The sequence below is a fragment of the Notothenia coriiceps genome, unplaced genomic scaffold, assembly GCF_000735185.1.
Source record: "Notothenia coriiceps isolate Sejong01 unplaced genomic scaffold, NC01 NC01_scaffold00037470, whole genome shotgun sequence".
Lineage (NCBI taxonomy): Eukaryota > Metazoa > Chordata > Actinopteri > Perciformes > Nototheniidae > Notothenia > Notothenia coriiceps.
This window is the reverse complement of record NW_011370171.1, coordinates 427859-447839: the sequence shown is the minus strand read 5'-3', so window position 1 is coordinate 447839 and position 19981 is coordinate 427859. Positions and strand designations below refer to the sequence as shown.

The 19981-nt window shown below is 39.2% G+C and overlaps 1 protein-coding gene across 1 annotated transcript; it reads left to right on the top strand.

Annotated features, from left to right (window-relative positions):
* Nucleotides 1-5111: 5111 nt before the first annotated feature.
* Nucleotides 5112-19763, top strand: pank1a (pantothenate kinase 1a). Its single transcript, XM_010797075.1, has 8 exons — nt 5112-5157; nt 8360-8506; nt 9050-9255; nt 9868-10121; nt 11185-11361; nt 12471-12594; nt 14321-14446; nt 14944-19763. The coding sequence occupies exons 1-8, from the start codon at nt 5112-5114 to the stop codon at nt 15001-15003; spliced, it is 1140 nt and encodes a 379-aa protein (XP_010795377.1). The 3' UTR covers nt 15004-19763.
* Nucleotides 19764-19981: the final 218 nt, after the last annotated feature.

Sequence of the window (19981 nt, the reverse complement as noted above, 5' to 3'; positions counted from 1 at the left end):
CACTCGTGTCTTAGTTATATCAGTGATATCATAAAACTGTTAATGAACGTATTCAAACATTTTTTCTTTTACCAGCTGTATTCAACTTGCAGGTGCAACTGCAAAGGCTGTTTAAAGTTTAACGTCTTCATATTTGTCTAATATTATAGTTGACTTTTCATTCAGGAAGTATGACGCTGCACTGTCAGTACGCGGCTTGTCCATGTTTGTGATCGCTCTAAATACCACCCCTTTTATGTGAACACGCACCTAACTAGATAGGGTACGGCTGGCTTGAGTTAACCAGTTGATAACCTGCGTCGTAGGACATTTTAGCGAGAGCGCGTTTGTTTTGGATTAGATCAACCGGCTCACTCAAACATATCCAGGATATGTTGAACTAGATTCGTAGTACAGGCCTCAGTTATACCTGAATAGTAAACAGCTTTACATTGTTGTCAACAGAAGGGGGCATAAGTAAATAACACAATTCCTCTCTCTGATAGTTTGCGCTGTATTTCATTTCAGATGGTTAAGCATCGTAACAGTACATTTTCTGTACATTTGTCCTTGATTGATGGATCCATGGAACTCATTACAGTTTGCAATGGATATGCATTCAACATTAACAATACCACTGGCTATTTCCTTCCACTGTAATAGAAAAAGATGACGAGTAGTTTTTCTATCAGTAGTTTATTCTTTGAAAACACAACAAGATAAAACCCAATCACCAAGTGCAAAAATGTACAAGAACGTGGTGATCATTTATAAGACACACCACACACAGTATGTACTCCTGATTCTGTATCTGTGAGTAAGATCTCGTTTGTAAGATGTACTAAGGTATGAAAACATTGTGATAAAACTCTACCAAACACACAAATAACATTCTTCTCATATCTCATACAAATGGTTTGATTAATGATGTTAAAAAAGAAAAGTCACACTGCTGACCACGAATTGATTATTTGCCGTGGTTTGTTGTGGTGCTCAGTCGCCTGAGAAAGAGAGAACCCGCCCCAGCATCAGCCCAGATTACGTCATTAAAAGGACTTCTCAATAGTAAACTTTGAAATGTCCGGTCATAGCTCCTGTGCTTTCTGGCTGAGTTATCCTTGGATAGAGTCCAGCCGTCCTGATAAACCCGGATAACCCTCTGAGCTTTTCCCCAGTATGGTCCGACCCAGGAATGTGTTCCCCTCTGGGATGTGATTTTTCACTTTTGTTCTAGGGTCCTTTTTCTAACTAGGGTTTAGGGGGGGGGGTAAGATAGGGGTTACTTTGGGGTAACGCTGCCTGGCTGCAGTACCTCTTGTTTCCACCAGAAGTTACACTCCAGCAACCTTCACTGACTGTCTCCTGAAACAGAATTGCATTTGATGGAACTAACAGTTTAACCAGCCCTTCACATTCACTTTTAAACTCTATATATTTAGCATTGATTCGATTTGTCTTCTATTTTCATTCTGAGGTTTGGGGTATTTTAGGGACCTTTTTAGTTTTTCAGTACAGAGCAAAAGCCACAGAAAGGAAATGTGCAAACACACGGGTCATTTTCTAAGATTAACTATAGAGATTGTGTACTGAAGAAATGAGCATGACATACTGTTCTATTTAAGGTTCAGGACATATTACATTAAGTTTTATTTAGCTGACACTTTTATCCGAAGCGATTAACAATAGGTAGAATAAACCACGAAGATGCAATCTCAGAACAGCAATAGGTTTTTATTTTTGTGTCATGATTATTGGCCAATGTATAGGGTATCGTTGATGTTTTTTGTGTGTATTTCCATAAGCCCTTGTATCTTACCTTAATATCTTTGTTGAACCAAAAGCATTTAGTGGACAGAAGATCTTTGAAGGAGTCGTGTTGCATCATCACCTCTGCTGTGGGGTCATGCTAAAATAAAACAGAGCTCAGCAGTATTAGTAGGCAATATTATTCATATTATTATTATTATTATTATACATTGTCAAGTCAAAGAGCTGCTCCTAAAAAATAAATAAATAATACTTTGATAAAAACTAGGGATGTCCCGATCACCTTTTTTTGCTCCCGATCCGATTCCGATCATTTGATTTTCACAATTTGCCGATACCGATTTTTCCCGATCCGATCTTTATGCAATGCATTAAGAGAAAAAAAAGAAAAAAAGCATTCAAGTTGTCCCTTAAGGTTATTTTTTTATTTAAATTGGATATTCTATCCAACATGGATATAGCTTCTTTTTTTCACAGCAGCATTGGATCAGTTCAGTTGTGCAGCATTGGATCAAAACAAAATAAAGCTTGTCAGTACTCGTTAGCTTACTGCTACAATTAGACACTGCGCCCTGCCCACTCTGTTACCAGATTTGAGAGAAATAGGTCTATGAAAACAAGCCCCAAAGAAGCAACACATACAGGATGTTGTGTAATTTGAAACCAAAACTAAGGCCTCAGGATGACTTTAAGACTTGAACATGGTCATTTTTGTTTTGTAACATTGAATACAAAATAAAAATAAAGTATTTATATAAAAAATTTTAAAAAATCCCGATCCCCGATTTTTTTTCTCCCGATTCCGATCTTTTGAAAATCACGTGATCGGCTCCGATCCCCGATCACGTGATCGGATCGGAACATCTCTAATAAAAACAGACGCATTGGAAGGGGTCTAATTTTGTTGTTCAGTGTAATTGTGTTTTTTGGAAATGCGTTTTTCACACAGTATTGGCAGCAGTGTCACCGATACAATACATTTTATTTGCAAGGCCACCATTTGTTTTTGCCCCAGCCTTCCACGAAATCTGATGAATGCACAGCATGAAATGTTTTTATATCAGTGTTTGAGACATTTAGTGTGGATTTTGACTAAAATTCCTTGAGCTACAAGATACCAAGGTCTTATAAAGTACACAAAAAGGCAAAAACACACTTTTCTTGGAACCAAGCGATAGATTTCAGTCACATTGTTGAGACCTGCTGATACAAAGTGATGTTTGTGGGGTGGACCTGGAAGGGTACATTTGATTGGCAGTGCTAATGGAAAATGATCATTCTAGCTAATGGTAATCAGATTCAAATTACAAAGAAGTTGAACCCTTGGATGTTTTTTGTTTTAATGAGGTGGTGACTTATTCACTTTTAAGTGAGAGGCTCTGTAGTAAGAGAATAACTCAGATAAAAACACACAGGTCTGCCACAGGTCGAGTCAATGTTCCACCGCTTTCTGTTGCATACGGATCGTGAACCGGGCTAACTAGTTTCAGTCAGGGTGGAGGTGTTTTGGGGTGGAGGGGGCCGAAACTCGTCATTCAATCTGAAACCGTGCACAACTGTATAATCTTTAAGACCAAAAAAAACAAAAGACTTTCTGTACTCATTCTCTGTGTTCCCTTTGAATGTATTATTATATGTATTGTATTAGACAGAGTAGGGAAAGGAGCAGCCACATTGTCTGTTTGTTTTGCCAGCTTTAGAAATCTAGTAGAAGTAGATGAGAGGGCAAATGTTTGAAATGTGGTATTCATTTTATACAGCAGTAATATTGCACCACTTTAAGAAATAGTGGTTGTAGTAGTTGCTGGTGTGTTTTCTTGTCCTATCACACAAACTTGATGTCCAAGTGTTGCTCTTGTCCTTTGCTTCCTGTGCACCAGACCTCTGTGTTAAACCTGTGATTACATGTTTAGCAATAGGATGTTGATAATCGCAGGAAATGTTGAAAATCTGTGGAAAAACACGTATTTTTGATCCCTTCTCGTCAGGTTATTCAAGTCCGACTGCGCTGTGCAAGGTATAGATCTGTTATGCCGGAGAACTTTCCCCTATTTAGATATAAATCCCCCCCCCCCCGCCCTGCCCTGCTCCTTGCCACACTGACCTTTGGCTTTACACAGATTGTGTGTGTGTGCTTTTTAAATAGAATGCCAGGATAAGTGTGTGCCTTTGAGTGCTAATGGACATTTTCATTTCAATTTAATATTTCAAGGAAGGTTTTTAATTAAGGCTTTTAGTTGGGAGATACATGCAATGGTCAAGGAAAGTTGGACAGAAGATATGTGTATAATTAGCCACAGGGCTGCAGTGAATGAAGTCAAGAAAGAATGTAGGCCGGCACGTTGTATTCCTGTGACGCCTTTTAAGTCCGTGCTTCATGTGTCTCGACATCACAGCCAGGTGACAGTTAGCCCGTTTCCTCAGGAAAAGCCAAGCGTCTTCGTGTTTAGTGTTTTTTTCCACCGCGCAAGTTAATGATCGTCGCAGGAAAGGTGCAGTCAATGGATGTCAAGAATCCTAATGACAAAACCGGTTTAGTGAAAATGCCCCTTGTTCAAATAGCAGCTCAGACATTTGAGTGATTGTCATTGGGACAAAGTTATCTCGCTAACATATTGAAGACTGATGTCATTCATTTCTGTAAAGCCTGTTTCAAGTATTTTACCCTCAGGAGAACATTGTAACGATGCATAAATAATTGTATTGTTTCCCACACATCGTCTACCTCCTAGCCGCACATCGAATAGAGTTCACTCTTGTTTAGTTTCTGAAACACAAGCACTTTTTCATCAAGAATTTGTCGTTACGAGAATGAGTGTCACGCGGTCTTAATTTGAGCAATTTCCACTTTAACAACATTATTGGTGTTTCATTTCCCATACTACCATATTATTTAAAACGCCAGAAAGAAATGAGTATGTCACGTTATGTCAAATGCAGAATGCCTAAAATACCAGGATGTTTTGCTTGCATTTGCAGAGACCAAGCCAGCTGACTTTTCTGATCCTCAACCTTTTGCACAGCAGATTTATGAGCAAAAGGCTCAAAGTTCACGTTGCAATGTTATGCAGACGTAGTATGTCCCAATTGTACGCACACTGCATGCAACAGAACAGCTGCAGCACCTACTTAAAGTGAAAATAAATAGTTTGCCATTCGTTATGCATCCATTCTTTTTGCATAAATGTAAAGAAAGGTTCAATTTGAGGATATAGCATTAGCAGTAACACATAATACTGTTTCGTAGTAACTCAAAATATCAGCAAGACATGTTTTTGTTTATTTCAGAGAACAAGCTGTGATTCGTGGTACTGTTATGTCACAATGATGACATTTAAATGTATTTTTTATATTTAGATAATGTCATGGGTTTGGTTGTGAAAGAGTTTTTGGCTGAGGCTGTGGAGGAAGGTGTGATTGTCACTTGAGGAAAACACCGTCATGTACCTTGGGTGGCCTCTAAAAGTGTTATTCTATATTCTATCAGAAAAGAGATCATATTCCTGGTTACTAGTTCTTCCCAGGATTTCATACTTTAGCTTCTTATTTCATTAAGGAGAACAACCTTGATAAAGAATCATGTTTCTGGAGAAAAAAAACGTTTGTTAAAAACCATGTTGTTTTTAAAGATAATCGATGAAGCTATGTTGGAGACAAAAATATGTTTCCAGAGTGAACATAACAAAATCTATTCCTCTTAGCTCGTGTTTACTGACATCAGAGCAAGTCAGTAGGTGAAAGGGGACTCTAACAAAAAGTCAAACCAATAAAAAGGAGGTGATAGGTGACCCCTGCTGAAAAGTAACCAAACACCAACCTGTAGTAGAGCAGCAGCAGGTGGAGAGCTAACGCTTATAGCATCAGCAGCGATGGTGGTGCTAACACTCAAATACTTTCAGTAACTACAGGTTTCACAAACCTAGTGCACTAAATACCATGAACTCCTCAACAAATAAAACTACTGTCTATGACATACTTCCGATACAAAATATGAAGTGTAATGCAGATGTATAGGGAATATCACGAGCATAACGGCATAGAAACCAATATCAAAGGGACAGCTACGCCATCTCCGTTACCAACCAACCCTTCCTTTAAAGAACAACAAAGTTGGTGTTGCATCATTTTGAACTGACTGAACCCCAGTGGTATTATCAATGACTCATAACTTAAAATAAATAAATCCACTCACACTGTCACTAATCTAAGTCACTACGAACAATATCCTATCAAATGTGACATGATGAACAGTAAACACTAGATTAAATGTGGAAGGTTATTCAAGTTCATTTGTGGGCCTTGTAACTCGCTGCTAATACAGAACATGACACCAAATACTACTTATTATTACGAATGGTTCTTTTTGACGTTAGTCTAGTATGCATGGATTGCTCATACCATTATAAAGCATGAAATGCATGTTTTTGGTGGCTCTAATCTTAAAGTGGACTTTGCCTCAGTAAGTCGGACAGAATCATTAAGATACCTTCAACTCGCTGCTGTCAAAACAGTTGAATCTTCTGAACGACGCGCAGGAGAAATGCTGAAGGCACGGAGAGGACCAGAGTCACCACAGTTTAACAAGCCTTTCCATCTAAAAGTTAAGTGTTACTACTGTTAAACCAGTAAGGAAGACAAATGTATTATTCTTCAAAAATCTCAGCATGATTTGTCTTAACTGTTTAACTTGCAATACCTAGAGCAGACACATTACAAGGTTATTCAATTAACTTCTCTTTCCAGCTTCTTTACAGATAATGTTGTTTGGCTGTATGTAGGTCAACACAAGATATTTCAACTTGAAGACAATAGCTCGGGCTTCAGAAACAATGATGGCTGTCTTTTCACTTTTTATTCAGGTGATCGGATGAATTCACTTTCTTATTTGAGCAGATTCTTCATAATTAGAGTTGTTTATATGTGAGCTAGCCTGTCATCAGGTCGACATGATGAGAGCATGTTGGGACAAAAATAGTGTTTCTCTTAGACACAACGTCTTTAGCTTCTCTGAACCACAACAGCCAGATATGTGTTAAACTGCCAATGTAAAGACAAGTGAATCAACGCTGGTGGCTTTTTCAAATGGCAGCATATGCACGGATGAAATAGAAAATATCTTTCTGCCAAGAGAGAAAACATTTGAAGTAGGATTTTCTTCAAATGTAGTTTAAACCAAATAGGATTTTTACTAAGATATATCTGTTGAGTTCTGTATTTATAGATTTTCGTCTGTTTTTTAACTTTTTCAAAACTAATGTTATCTCTATTTTTTTTTTTTTTTTTTAATGAAAAACTGTTACTTACATTTCAAGGAAGATTCTTACTGTTTGGCAACTTAAATGTCTTTAGATATGTGATAATTAGGGCTGCAGCAATATAATCTGGTGATCAACACAATTAACTAATATGAAACGGGTACTAGTAAATGTTTGAAATATCTTTGCTTGAAAAATGCAGATTGCAAATCATTTCCGCTTTAATTATCTTTCACACAAAGCGCACTGAAAAGTCTTAGAATATAACAGTTGCTTTGCAGAGCATTAAAAACGTCCTGCAGTATCACTTCTCTCCCGTCCATTCCAGTAAATCGTACTCTGATTGAATTAGATTGATCGAGAGACAAGAAGAGAGCGAAGCCGGGAAGCGTGGCGTTCGAGGATGAGAAGAGGAAATAGAAAACTGAGAGAGCAGGAAGGGAGGTTTAGTCGTGAAAAGGGAACAGACGGAATGGCAGATAGAGAAAGATAGGCTAATGGAGATGGAGCTAAATGAAAGAGAAAATAGGAGGCTGGAGAAGAAATGATGGAGGGGGGTAGTCTGTTTCCATGGCGACTGTGGCTCTTGTTGAGCTATGGTGGGGGTTTTTTCCCCTCTTGCCGGTTGTGCTGGAGGATTTATTTTTTTACTGTTCTCCTAAACCAAATAACCAGACCAGACTGTGTCCTCGCTTCACTCCTTTCTCACTTCCTCTGCAGGAGGGTTATACAGCTGCTTTTACACAACTGATGCATATAATGATGCAGGCTGGACCCCTTTTAAAATAAGAAATGTATATTTGGTGTAACAGGTTGATCTCTGGGTTTCATTGGTAGCAAAGACTCCAGTCTGGGGCTGCTATTATTATTATTATTATTATTATTAATAATATATTTGTTATATAAATTGGCAATAATATCCTCTGCCATTAGGATTTCCCAGAGTCTACACATTTTCTAATCAAATATCCCAATATATTTGACCATTTAGTATTGTACTAATGCAACAACAAAAAGTAGAAAATCGTCACAATTGAGAAGTTGCAAATATCTGTTTTTTTACTTGAAAAATTGTTCATCGGTTATTTAAAGTGGCAGTTCATTTTCTATTAGTTGTATTAATTGAGTTCCTGTTTTCCAGTGTAATGTAGTTCATACACTTAACTGCTAAAATAACAGAAATACAGAATAACACTGACATGTCTCATTATTTCTAAATGGATATCCTTTATTTCTTACGTTTTTTTTTGGTTTCAACTTTGATAATTTGTATGTCAAGATGCTCTCTGGTTTTGATCTTCACCATGTCTTGTTGTTTGAAGTAAAGAGTAACATTATGTTGTCATTCTGCTCTCCAGCCTTCCCCTGGTTTGGTATGGACATCGGCGGCACGCTGGTGAAGTTGGTGTACTTTGAGCCAGTCGACATAACAGCAGAGGAAGAACAGGAAGAAGTAGAAAACCTCAAGTCCATCCGGCGCTACCTCACCTCAAACGTGGCCTATGGTAAGTCCACACACACACATACATACATACATACATACATACATACATACATACATACAGACATACATACAGACAGACATACATACAGACATACAGACATACATACATACATACATACACACCCACAGACCTGTTGTTAAACCCACATACGCTGTTACACCCACATTCTTGCATCTCTAGACTCATTTGTGTACCTAAGAAAGGGCAAGGGCTTTCAAGGAAACTATGAAGATAGCAAAGATTATAGAAAGTTCTCAGTTGAACTTTAACCAATGCATTAAGAAGATTGTGTTTGCACTTTCTTTTTTCTTTTTTAAATTTCTTTATTAAGGAGTGCAGATTTACCAGACAATAAACATTTTTTCACATTTTTTGGTTTTCTTATTACAGGAAAAACTACCCCTCTTTTGTTACATATAAAACAGAATCCCTCCCACCCTCACAGGAACTGGAAAGTTGGTCACGTGTTTGCACTTTCTAAATGGACATGAATGCATTGATACAGAATCGTATAGTTTGATAATCATTCCCTCCCTCGCTCAGGTAAAACGGGCGTCCGTGACGTCCACCTGGAGCTGAGGAACCTGACCATGTGCGGCCGGACGGGGAACCTGCACTTCATCCGCTTCCCGACGCAGGCCATGCCCCGCTTCATCCAGATGGGGCGGGACAAGAACTTCTCCAGCCTGCACACAACGCTCTGCGCCACCGGGGGCGGGGCCTACAAGTTTGAGAATGAATTCAGATCGGTGAGGCCAGAGAACGTGCTTGAATAGTTTTAAGCAAACATTTCCAAATAACAACATTTCTCATTGCAAGCATATGTTTACTGCTGCAAATACAGGAACAATGCAGAAAATGAATATGCGTCTAATATGGCAATCAATTATTCACCAGCTTCTCAAATGGGAGGATTCTCAAATGTAATTTCTTGGGCTGCTGGTTGAATAAAAAAACACACCTTGCCCTGTAGAAAATACAGCATGCATTTTCTAGTCGTTCTATTGACCACACAATTAGGCGAAATTTTTTTCCAGTCAACAGAATTAAAATTCCCCCCAGTTCTAATCTGATTTGAGCAGAAATGTCTGTTTCTCAATGACTTTGCATTTTATTGAGGTTAGTGGCTCATTCTTGCATTATGATTTTTGGACGTGAGCACATTTTGACATCTGTCCTCTCAGTGCCTGTCTACCTGAGTTCATTGACCCTCTCTGCAGTGCAGTATTAGATCAATGAACTCTCTTGGCTCTGCAGGAGAAACTAAGCAGAAACATGCACACTTCCGACCTAAAGTGCTTTGTAAATCATTCTGGGTTAATGGCTGAACGGTTTCTCTTCCTCCGCTCTCTGTGCTGCAGATGGCCGACCTGGAGCTGCTGAAGCTGGACGAGCTGGACTGCCTGATCCGGGGTCTGCTGTACGTGGACAGGGTTAGCTTCAACGGACACCCAGAGGGATACTACTTTGAGAACCCCTCGGACACCCAGAGCTGCGTGAAGAAGACCTGCACCCTGGACAACCCTTTCCCCATGCTGCTGGTCAACATCGGCTCCGGGGTCTCCATCCTGGCCGTTTACTCAGAGAACGACTACAAACGCGTGACTGGGACCAGGTGAGGAAACCAGCTCAAACCCACAAGCAGCGACATTGTTAACGGGAAGCTTAGACTGAACACTAAATGTTGTCCTTTGAGCCCATAAACACTAACAAGAATCAACTTGTTTTGTTCTACTAAAGTCCACCTTGAGCCCTAAACCAGCGAGTTGTTTTGCGTGAATGAAAATGTGCAAAAGGTGAAGGTGGCTGCATACCTTTTACAGCTTAAAAAGATAAGCCAGAATCGGTTGTTTGACTTCCAGCTGTTCTTTATCTATGGTCACCTTATGCACCTTCTAGAACGACGATATTGTGATTAGATAGTGAGCTGGTGAAAACAACGAAGTCCCGCCCAGACATGATGAAAGCATGTTGACGACAGAAATAGTATACTACGTTCCTAGTTCCTAAGACTGAACACATTGTCTTTAAATATGTGCCTAACTGAACTGGAACTACCACATACTTGTTAAATTGCCAATGCAAATAAAGGTGAATCAATGAAAGTGGTTTCTTAAAATAGCCAAATGTTCACCGCTACAATAGAAAAGATTCTAAGGCCAATTATTTTTAGTTCCGATTTAACCGCCTTGATTTTATAGGCTAAGAATTTATTGTTAAGATTATGTGATCATATATTTTGATCGCATGAGGCAAACTAAAACATTTTCTTGTTTTAGTTTTTCTTACAGATCTGTCAACCCAGATCTCATTTCATCACATTATCATAAATGTCCCTAAGAATCATTTTCTTTATCATTTCATCTACTGATACATTTATAACAAAAGATTAAATAATGCTATTTCTCAGAGCTCATTATGACACTTGCAAATGTATGCACTTTCCAGATATATTAATTTTACAATGATGCATGACATTATATGCATATTGAGATCATATTGATGTGGAAAAAGTAGTTCACCCATGAAATGAGCCAAGGCAACACGGTTCATTCATCTTAAACTTACTTAAACTTTGGGAAAAGTTGGATTATTCGGTTCAAAACAACTCTGCCATATATGTTCCTCTCGTTCCCTTACTAGAACTAAGCTTGTTCACTTCCTCTCTCACCTTTTAGTCTGGGTGGCGGTACATTCCTGGGCCTCTGCTGCCTGCTGACGGGCTGCGAGACGTTCGAGGAGGCCTTGGAAATGGCCAGCAAGGGCGACTCTACCAACGTGGACAAACTGGTTAAAGATATCTACGGAGGAGACTACGAGCGCTTCGGCCTGCAGGGCTCTGCTGTCGCCTCCAGGTGAGAGGGACCAGGGTCTCCTGAGGGTCAACATGCAAACACAAGACCTCCTCTGATTGCTTGATTTGGAAAACACTGATTTCGGTACAGCCGTGAAGTATATCTCAAAAATAGTGCTCTATACATTGCTTAGTAAAAATCTGGAAAAACCTACACTGAACTTCTTGGAACAAAATATACAAATAATTAAGTTATATGATATAAATAATTGCATTAGTTATGTAAAGTGGATGAAACAGGCTTTGAACTTGCTCAATGCACACATTTATTTTTTCCAATTATTAAGGAAGTTGGTCAAACAACATAAACATGAATTAAATGAGTGTGAAACCACAGTGCCGTGTTGTGCTCTGTATGTATGTCTCACAAAGGATAAAGTAATAACACAAATACACCTAACAGCAAATGCGGTATGAAATCATAGCCTACTTGGCACACACACATAAACACACTCTTACTTGCGTGCAAACTTGGACCTTTGCTTGCTAATCTGTGTTTGGTTATATAAATGAAACCTGCAGCTCTGTGTTCAAAGGTTGATCCATGAAGCAAAGTGAGAAGCAGATTGTATCACAATCTTCACATTATTATCACCGTTTCATGTTTTTTATATTGAAATTAAACACACACTTACGGCCCCTACACACGGCGGCGTACGTTAACGCTTCTGCCCATTCACTTTGAATGGGGTGACGTCACGATTCGCCGAACTGCATTGTGGGAGCAAAGCGTAGCTTCTCTCGCGGTGCTCGCTGCAAAAGTAGAGCAATGTTCTACTTTTGCCGCCTCGATGGAGGCGTCAACCAATCGAATCATATGCCAATGCAAGCTCTAGCCAATCAAACCGCGTGCTTGTGTGTCTGGGGCGGGAGATTCATGTGATTGGTTGTTGGTCCAGTTTCAGCCCCCCCCGCCGGCAAGCGACAACGCACGCCGCCGTGTGATGGAGCCGTTACTGTTTTGAAGGTTATTGTGACAATGTCACAATAGAGGGTCATGTTCTGTGCGTCTGGTCATAAGTTCATCAAACTTGAGTAGCACTCATGAGGAAAGTGTGTCTGTGTTAATGTGTACATGTCAATGTTTCTGATGGTCTGTTTTTTTTGCAGTTTTGGTCACATGATGAGCAAAGAGAAGCGAGACAGCATCAGTAAGGAAGACCTGGCTAAAGCCACACTGGTCACCATCACGAACAACATAGGATCCATTGCACGGATGTGTGCAGTCAACGAGGTACACACACACACACACACACTCACACACACACACACTCACACTCACACTCACACTCATACTCTCATGCTGCAACACATGTGCACCCTTACAATTTTCTGAATGGGATTCATCTCTACCCCGGGTAGTACTTAATAAAGAATNACCTGGCTAAAGCCACACTGGTCACCATCACGAACAACATAGGATCCATTGCACGGATGTGTGCAGTCAACGAGGTACACGCACACACACACACACACACACACACACACTCACACTCACACTCTCATGCTGCAACACATGTGCACCCTTACAATTTTCTGAATGGGATTCATCTCTACCCCGGGTAGTACTTAATAAAGAATAAAGAAACAGAGTAACTTTGATAAAGGAACATCTGAAACAGCTTAGGTCCACAGCTGCTTCCTGTCGGATGATGTCATGAAATAAACTGGGACACATTCAGAATATTTTAAACTTTGAAAGGGTGTACAGTTCGCTCTGTCCGTCAGTCCATAAAATCTTCCACACCCTCTGGTGACTACAGTTCCCGCTCTCTGTGTCTGAGGTCAGGTGTTGGTGAGGTTGTTTGTGTGTGAATGCATGAACTAAGGACTCGCATAACACATGCACTCATAGGGGGGGAGCACATTTGCACTTAAATTGTAACTGTTTTACTAACTGTACTGCATGGTTTTAAGAAGCAAAGATGTAATGTTTTAAACACAGATTTACTGCCTATATTTTGAAACTCAACAGTGAATGAATTTCAGGAAATCAACTGTAAGCATGTTTGGGCTTGCGGGTGCTGCTTATTTTTGTCAAATGAGCGTACATGTATCAAAGAAACAAACAACCAAAAGTGGAGCAGTTTAATCACTGCATTTCACGAGTAGATGGTTCAATGAAAAATACATGTAGCATCTGTTAAAGCTGGATTTGTTTTGTTTTGTTAGCCAATCTCAAACTACCGTAGTTATTTTCCGGAGAGAGGCACCAGCCTGGAGTGAGTCTGTGTGCTGTGAGCTTCTTTACAGTGTTGCCTTGTGGCATGGGGATCAAGCAGCATTGTACAGGGCTATCACTGCACACAGAGCTGCAGCGAACACACAGGGACACCAGGCATAGGGCTGGGGGCCGCTCTTGGTATATAATAGGTTTATTGTATTTGTTTATCTTTAATATATATCTTTGTTTCCCATCAAATGGCTTTAGGGATCAAATGTAGACACAAAGTTTTTACCAGCTCTGCAGCACCATCATGTTGCCACAAAGAGGTGTTGCATTTTGTCTAAATATACTAATCTGTAAGCTTTACTGCATTTACATTGTCCATATCTTTCTTACTTTAAGTTCTTTTATTGTGACTGTTATGGATTTCAATGTATTAATTTGCTCGAGGATAGATTTAAAAGACTGACAGTCACGACGTCTCAGAAAGAGCAGGGGGGATTATTTTGGGCAATCATTATAGTCTAATTGTATGTTGCAAGATTAGGCTTTTTCTCGTCAAGTTTTATATAATTTTCAACGCATTTGATGCCTTTCTTTAATGGTTGATAAGTGAGTTGGAGAGAGAAACAGGAAATGACATGCAACACAGGTCACTATGTAAGTGTCACATATTTTACGTTTTCAAATGATTGACAAAGATGTATGTGAGGGCTGATAGATTTCCTATAGCTTTCACACACATAACCGAGATAAAAAAAAATCTGACTTTTCAATATATTTTTTGTTTTAGAAAATTGAGCGTGTGGTGTTTGTCGGGAACTTCCTTCGTATCAACACGGTGTCCACAAAACTGCTAGCCTACGCCATGGACTTCTGGTCCAAAGGACAACTCAGAGCCCTCTTCCTGGAACACGAGGTGAGAACCGATCAACTAAAGGAGGAACCTAAGCAAGCTTTACCGGAAGACCTGAAGGAAATCAAAGTGTCCTTGGCGTCTATAGTTATCTTGTGTATCATCCCAGGTGTTAGGGCTGCTTTAACAGTGCATTTATTATTGATAAATCTGCAGATTATTTTCCAGATTAATAATTAGGTATGAAATAATTGTAAATGTATTGGAAAATGTCCACCCCACTTTCTGACAATCTAAGGTGATTTCTGTATATGTCTTGTTTTGTTAGTCCAAAGATAATACATTGAATCTTATATTGAATAGAGAAAAGCAGGATTTTCCCATATTTTAGAGGGTGATAACAGCATTCTTTGAAATGTTTGCATTACATTAACTATGACGATTATTGACCAATCGATTAGTGACTTGGCAGTTAAACAGTTTTCTCCGGCTCTCGGTAAAACTCCCATTCAGTTTGTGTAACGTGTGTGTGTGTGTGCGTGTGCGTGTGTTTGCACCAGGGTTACTTTGGAGCTGTCGGGGCGCTGTTGGAGCTGCACAAGACAACCGAGGACCCATAAAGTGGACGATGTCATGACATCATCAACCCTCGACAGGAAGATGTCATCCAACCCTGAATGCTGTGATGTCATCAACTCTCGATGCCGTGATGTTGTCAACTTTTGCTGCTGAAAAAAGGTCCTGTTCACAGGGACCCCTAAAGGAACACTGAGCGAGAGACACAGAAACTGAGAAAAGCCATTTTAATAATTTAACTCTTGTAAATAATGTAAACCTCTAACATTCATCTCCTAAACTTCCCAAACAGAGTCCCCCTATCATAGAGGTTTTAATATTTTAATCTTTAATTTATGGTTTCCTGTAACCCCCTTGATTCCTGTAATCAGTGCTGTGTCAGGAAGCACAGAGACACAGAGTATTTTAGTGTGTTTTTGTCTTTTTGTTTTGTGAATAGCTACTGTAGCATAACATCCTTGAGGCTGTGGCTCCACGGGAGACTGTTTGTGCAACAATTATTCAAGATAAGATGTCTGCACAGAAATTAAGTCACTCTTGAATGATTCATTGAGCATTTTATGGACTTGTATAAATTAATTCCTTGCGACCACAGAAACTCAACTCGAACACCACACCTCCAGCCTTCAGCTGCCTAATCGGTTACTGACGCTGTAAAACTATAAAGACCAAAACTCGTGGTTCCACTGCGTCAAACTGCAGCTGGACAGCAGTCATGGCAGCAGTTAAAGGTCCGGAGGCATTTTGTTGTTGCACAAAACGTTTCCCACAATGCCACAGTCCTCTTAGGAGTGCACTGAAGCCAAATCCTGTTGAGATTCGTACTACACCTTCAGCCCAGATGGGGGCAGAAAAAAATTGTTTTTCTTTTCTGTTGCTCCACTGCACATGGCCTTTGCTTTTTTGTTTATTCCTCCTCCTTCTGCCTACCAACATTAACAACACCATATTGCCACACATGCGTACCTAACCTGCTGAGTTTAGTGTTTGATGATGGGACCGAGACATTGTCTTCCAACAGATGGCGCTACAGATGCGTCTGCGTTGTTGATTTCTGTTAATGACGAGCTACAACTACAGTTCAGGACCCAGCCTGCCTCAGCGACCAGTGTTTGTTATTTGGGATAACCAATGGGAATTTTCTTTTTTATCACTGTAAGGAATCATCCTTTTCTTTTTCTCTTACTTGTCCCTGTCTGCAAGTGTCACTTCAGGAGGGTGGAGATCTGATTCCTCTCCCTCTAACTTCACTGCCTCCCCTGCTGCCTTGTTTGGATGTTGCTAATGTGATTTTATTAGGCTAATATCAAAATAACATGTGAATCTTAGCATTTAAAAGGTTTAGCACCTGAGCTCTACATTAGATAGGAGACTAAAAAGCAGAATTGGTTCATCTCCTGTAAATTAGGCTGTATTTTTAGTATTTAAATGAATTGATTTGTTCTGTAAGAGCCACCGATGAGAAATAACAGTTAACTTATTACTACACTCTTGGAAATATATGTTATAGTAGTTGGCCAACATTCCCCAGCTTCAACCCAGATTATCACTTTGTATTCTTCTTAGAGCATTTCAATACTATGTGCCTCTATTTTAACCAACCTTTAAACCAGGGGGATTGAACATGCCCAGGTACAGATGACTAATTCTGCCAATATCTCTTCGAACACAAACTTCATTAGAGTAACTCACACATATGCAAACCATGTAGGAGGATGTTCGTCCTGATCAGTCCATATCCAAACTAGCACTGTGCATCACCACATTTTAATTTACTATTTCATATTTGTTGAAAGGGAAGACATAGAGCAGTTTTGTTATTTTAAGCTTTCCACAGCTTCTCAAAATACACGAACATTAGAAAACTGTATAGTCAAAAATGATGAGGGTCCTTTTTAATCAAATAGTTAATTGGCTAACAAAATAATCACAAATGTAAAGAGTGGGTGCTCTGTAGTAATATACTCAAAGCTCAATATTAGTATTTTTCTGTGAGTACTTTGATTGCAGCAGCCTTCATTAACAACCTATTCATTTCAATAATCGAAATGCCAACACTAATGCAAGTGTTACTATTTAAATAGTAGCGACTTTTGTTGGGACTGTCCCACCATTTTCTTCTGTTGTTATAAAGCTGCTTTGTGGTCTGTTTTGTTTTTACATTTGCCTTGTTTCAACTCATGTTTGGATTATAATGGTGACCTCAACCTGTTGGGTCTGGTGTTGGTTATCTTGTGCAACCCCCCCCCTTTCTCACCTGAAACCCTATCAGTTGCCTTCAGTGTGTGTTCGCCTGGTTTCACCATGTATGTGCCCTGTGTGATTTACCTTCAATTACTTACCTGCTGAACTTTAACTCAATGTTTCTGTACCGCTGTGCATGCAAACATGTTTCTGCTCATGTTTCAGACCTGCTTCATATGCTTGTTTATAGATGGTTTGTTTTTATGCCATGGTACTCTAGCAGAAGACTGTGTGTTTGGTATTCACAACTCTACTGCTAACCCCAAGTGTGTCTTCTTAGTACGAGAGCAGAATTAACTTCCACTACCACTGCAATGGTTTTGATTATAGTGTAATCCTTTGGAAAGCCACAACAATATTTGGGTAACATAAATAAGAAGAACTGGACATTTTGATGTTTTTCCAGGTTTTCTTCATTATTTTTCTGGGCAAATGTGTGGTTTGGGAACATTTAACGGAATTTGTTTTGTCCTTTTAATTGGTTTAAGCCTTTTTTTGTGGCCAGTACGAAGTAAATATGTGAGTGTTTTCCCATGTGATTTTAATATACTGTACAGAATTGTCATGTATTTTTTATTTTTTTTGGTTGGCACAAAAGAACCAGTGTGATTGTTTCCAGAAATGTCACTTTCATGTGCGATCAGGCTGAGAAGCCTTTTAAAACGTGCTGATTTGCATAACTAGAAAAAGTAATGACTGTGAGTTGATGATTTTTTTCTTTTCAAACACACCTTCTCACTGTCCTGCAGGGCCTATTATCTCACATCAGCTGAACACCCAAGTACGAGGAACATTTAAACATAGAAGTCCGTTTGAACTTTTTACAATCTGCTGTTCAACATCTGGCTGCGTCCTTGATGTCCGTTTTAAGATGATGCATGGTCCCTGCATACCATAGATTACTGTACATGTTTGACAGCATTTTAGTGTACTGCTATGTTCCCAGTAGTGGTATAAATGCTAGTTGTAAAATAACTCTACTAATCTAAAACAGTTCTACAGTACACCAGAGTTTATGTAATGCCATGGGGATGTCATGAGTTCAGATACTCTGCTTTGATGATAGTCTGAGTTAAGATTTTTAGAGTCTGGGGTTTGCCCCTCAGTAAACTTTGTCTGAAGTTAATTTCCTGCTGGGACCATCCAACCCACATCAGTATACTTTCCAGTGATACTAGTAGGAGTTTTGGCTTTAAATGTCATGCCACCCTTAGTGAAATCTAACCAACAGGCTATGCAGTAACTCACCCATGGATCTCTTTTTCCCTTTCAACAAACTCACCTCTTCTTTAAAGCAACCAGTCTATTGGACTTGTTTGTAAATGTTTTTTAAAAATATATATGCAACCCATGTGAGTTTTCCCCTGTTAAAAATCCTGTTTGAATCTTGACGGAAGATAATTTCTCCTCCTGAAGTTTCTGTCCTGCTGATTTGTTAACACTATTCAAGGTGAATGCTCGCAACAGAATGTTTTAGGCCGGATTATGCACCAAAATGAGTGTACCATGCATGTTTTGTTGGTATAGTCTGTGTGACTAAACATGTATGCACTGTGGCACAGTAACACATGCTGTAAGAAGCTCTGTTAACACACCTACAGCTATTTTGGATTTACATCTAAACTGTGAATCTCTGTTGGATGAATGACCCGGGTTCACTTTTATCTTGAACAGTGTTTGTTTACGATATAAATCAAACTGTAAACATCCTGTCAAACCTCATGTTGCATACTATAAACCGTGGCATAATGTTCCTTGTGACCTTCTGACCTTAGGCTTGTGTGATAGTTTGCTTAACCTTTTCTCAAAGGGCCTAATCCGGTTTACACCCTGTTGCGTGAATACATCCCACCTTTAAAACTGTCTTCTGGAATGCTTGACTAGCAGGACAGACATTTTCAACCTTGTGTATTTGATTGTACAGAGATTTTGTAAATAATATTAATATGATATATTCTACACCAGCAATCTTTCTGTTGATTAAGTTGTTTCAGCAGTTCTTGGCTTCCCAAACATGACCCGGCACTTCTTTTGCAAATCCCAACGTAGACAGAAGATGCACCGTGACAAACCACTTTGAATGACGAATAGCGTTAAATAACATACGTGTAGATGTTTATTATTGGTTGTATAGAAGTGTTGTCATCCTTTGTACATGTGGTAACCCACCAATCAGATAGTATTTCTGTACATGTATTGTAACTTTATTAACATGTTCTTGGTTTTATTCAAGCTCAGACTTTGATTAAAGATAATCATGCTTATTATGTCATTGTTACTTCGATTGGGAATTGTAGGGAAAATGTGGTATTTTGAAAAAGTGTTATACAGTCCGGATGCTGGATTCTCTGTGATGTGGATCTGGGTATGAACATTTTGGGAAGCCTAGTGCTGGTTATTGCGTCAATTCTGCTGCTGCTTTTAACTCCGGTTTGGAAAAAATAAAGGGTTAAAATGAAAAAAAAAGACAAATAAAAATAATGGCTCCCTGCCTTGTGCAATGTGTATGTACTGAAGTGAAGATATTCTTTTCCACAAAGGAATTAAACTAAAACTGGATGAGCAATATGTGTTCTGGATGTTTCTTTACTCACTTTACTCTGTTTTTGAAAATAAATAAACAAAAAGGGATGAGATAAAACAAAGGGAAAAAACAAAGACTGACTGAACAAGAAAACATTTAACATTGTTTTTGTTTTAACTTAAAGGGGACCTATCATGCAAAATGCACTTTTGTACGTCTTTTATACATGAATGTGTCCCCGGTGTGTCAGGGAA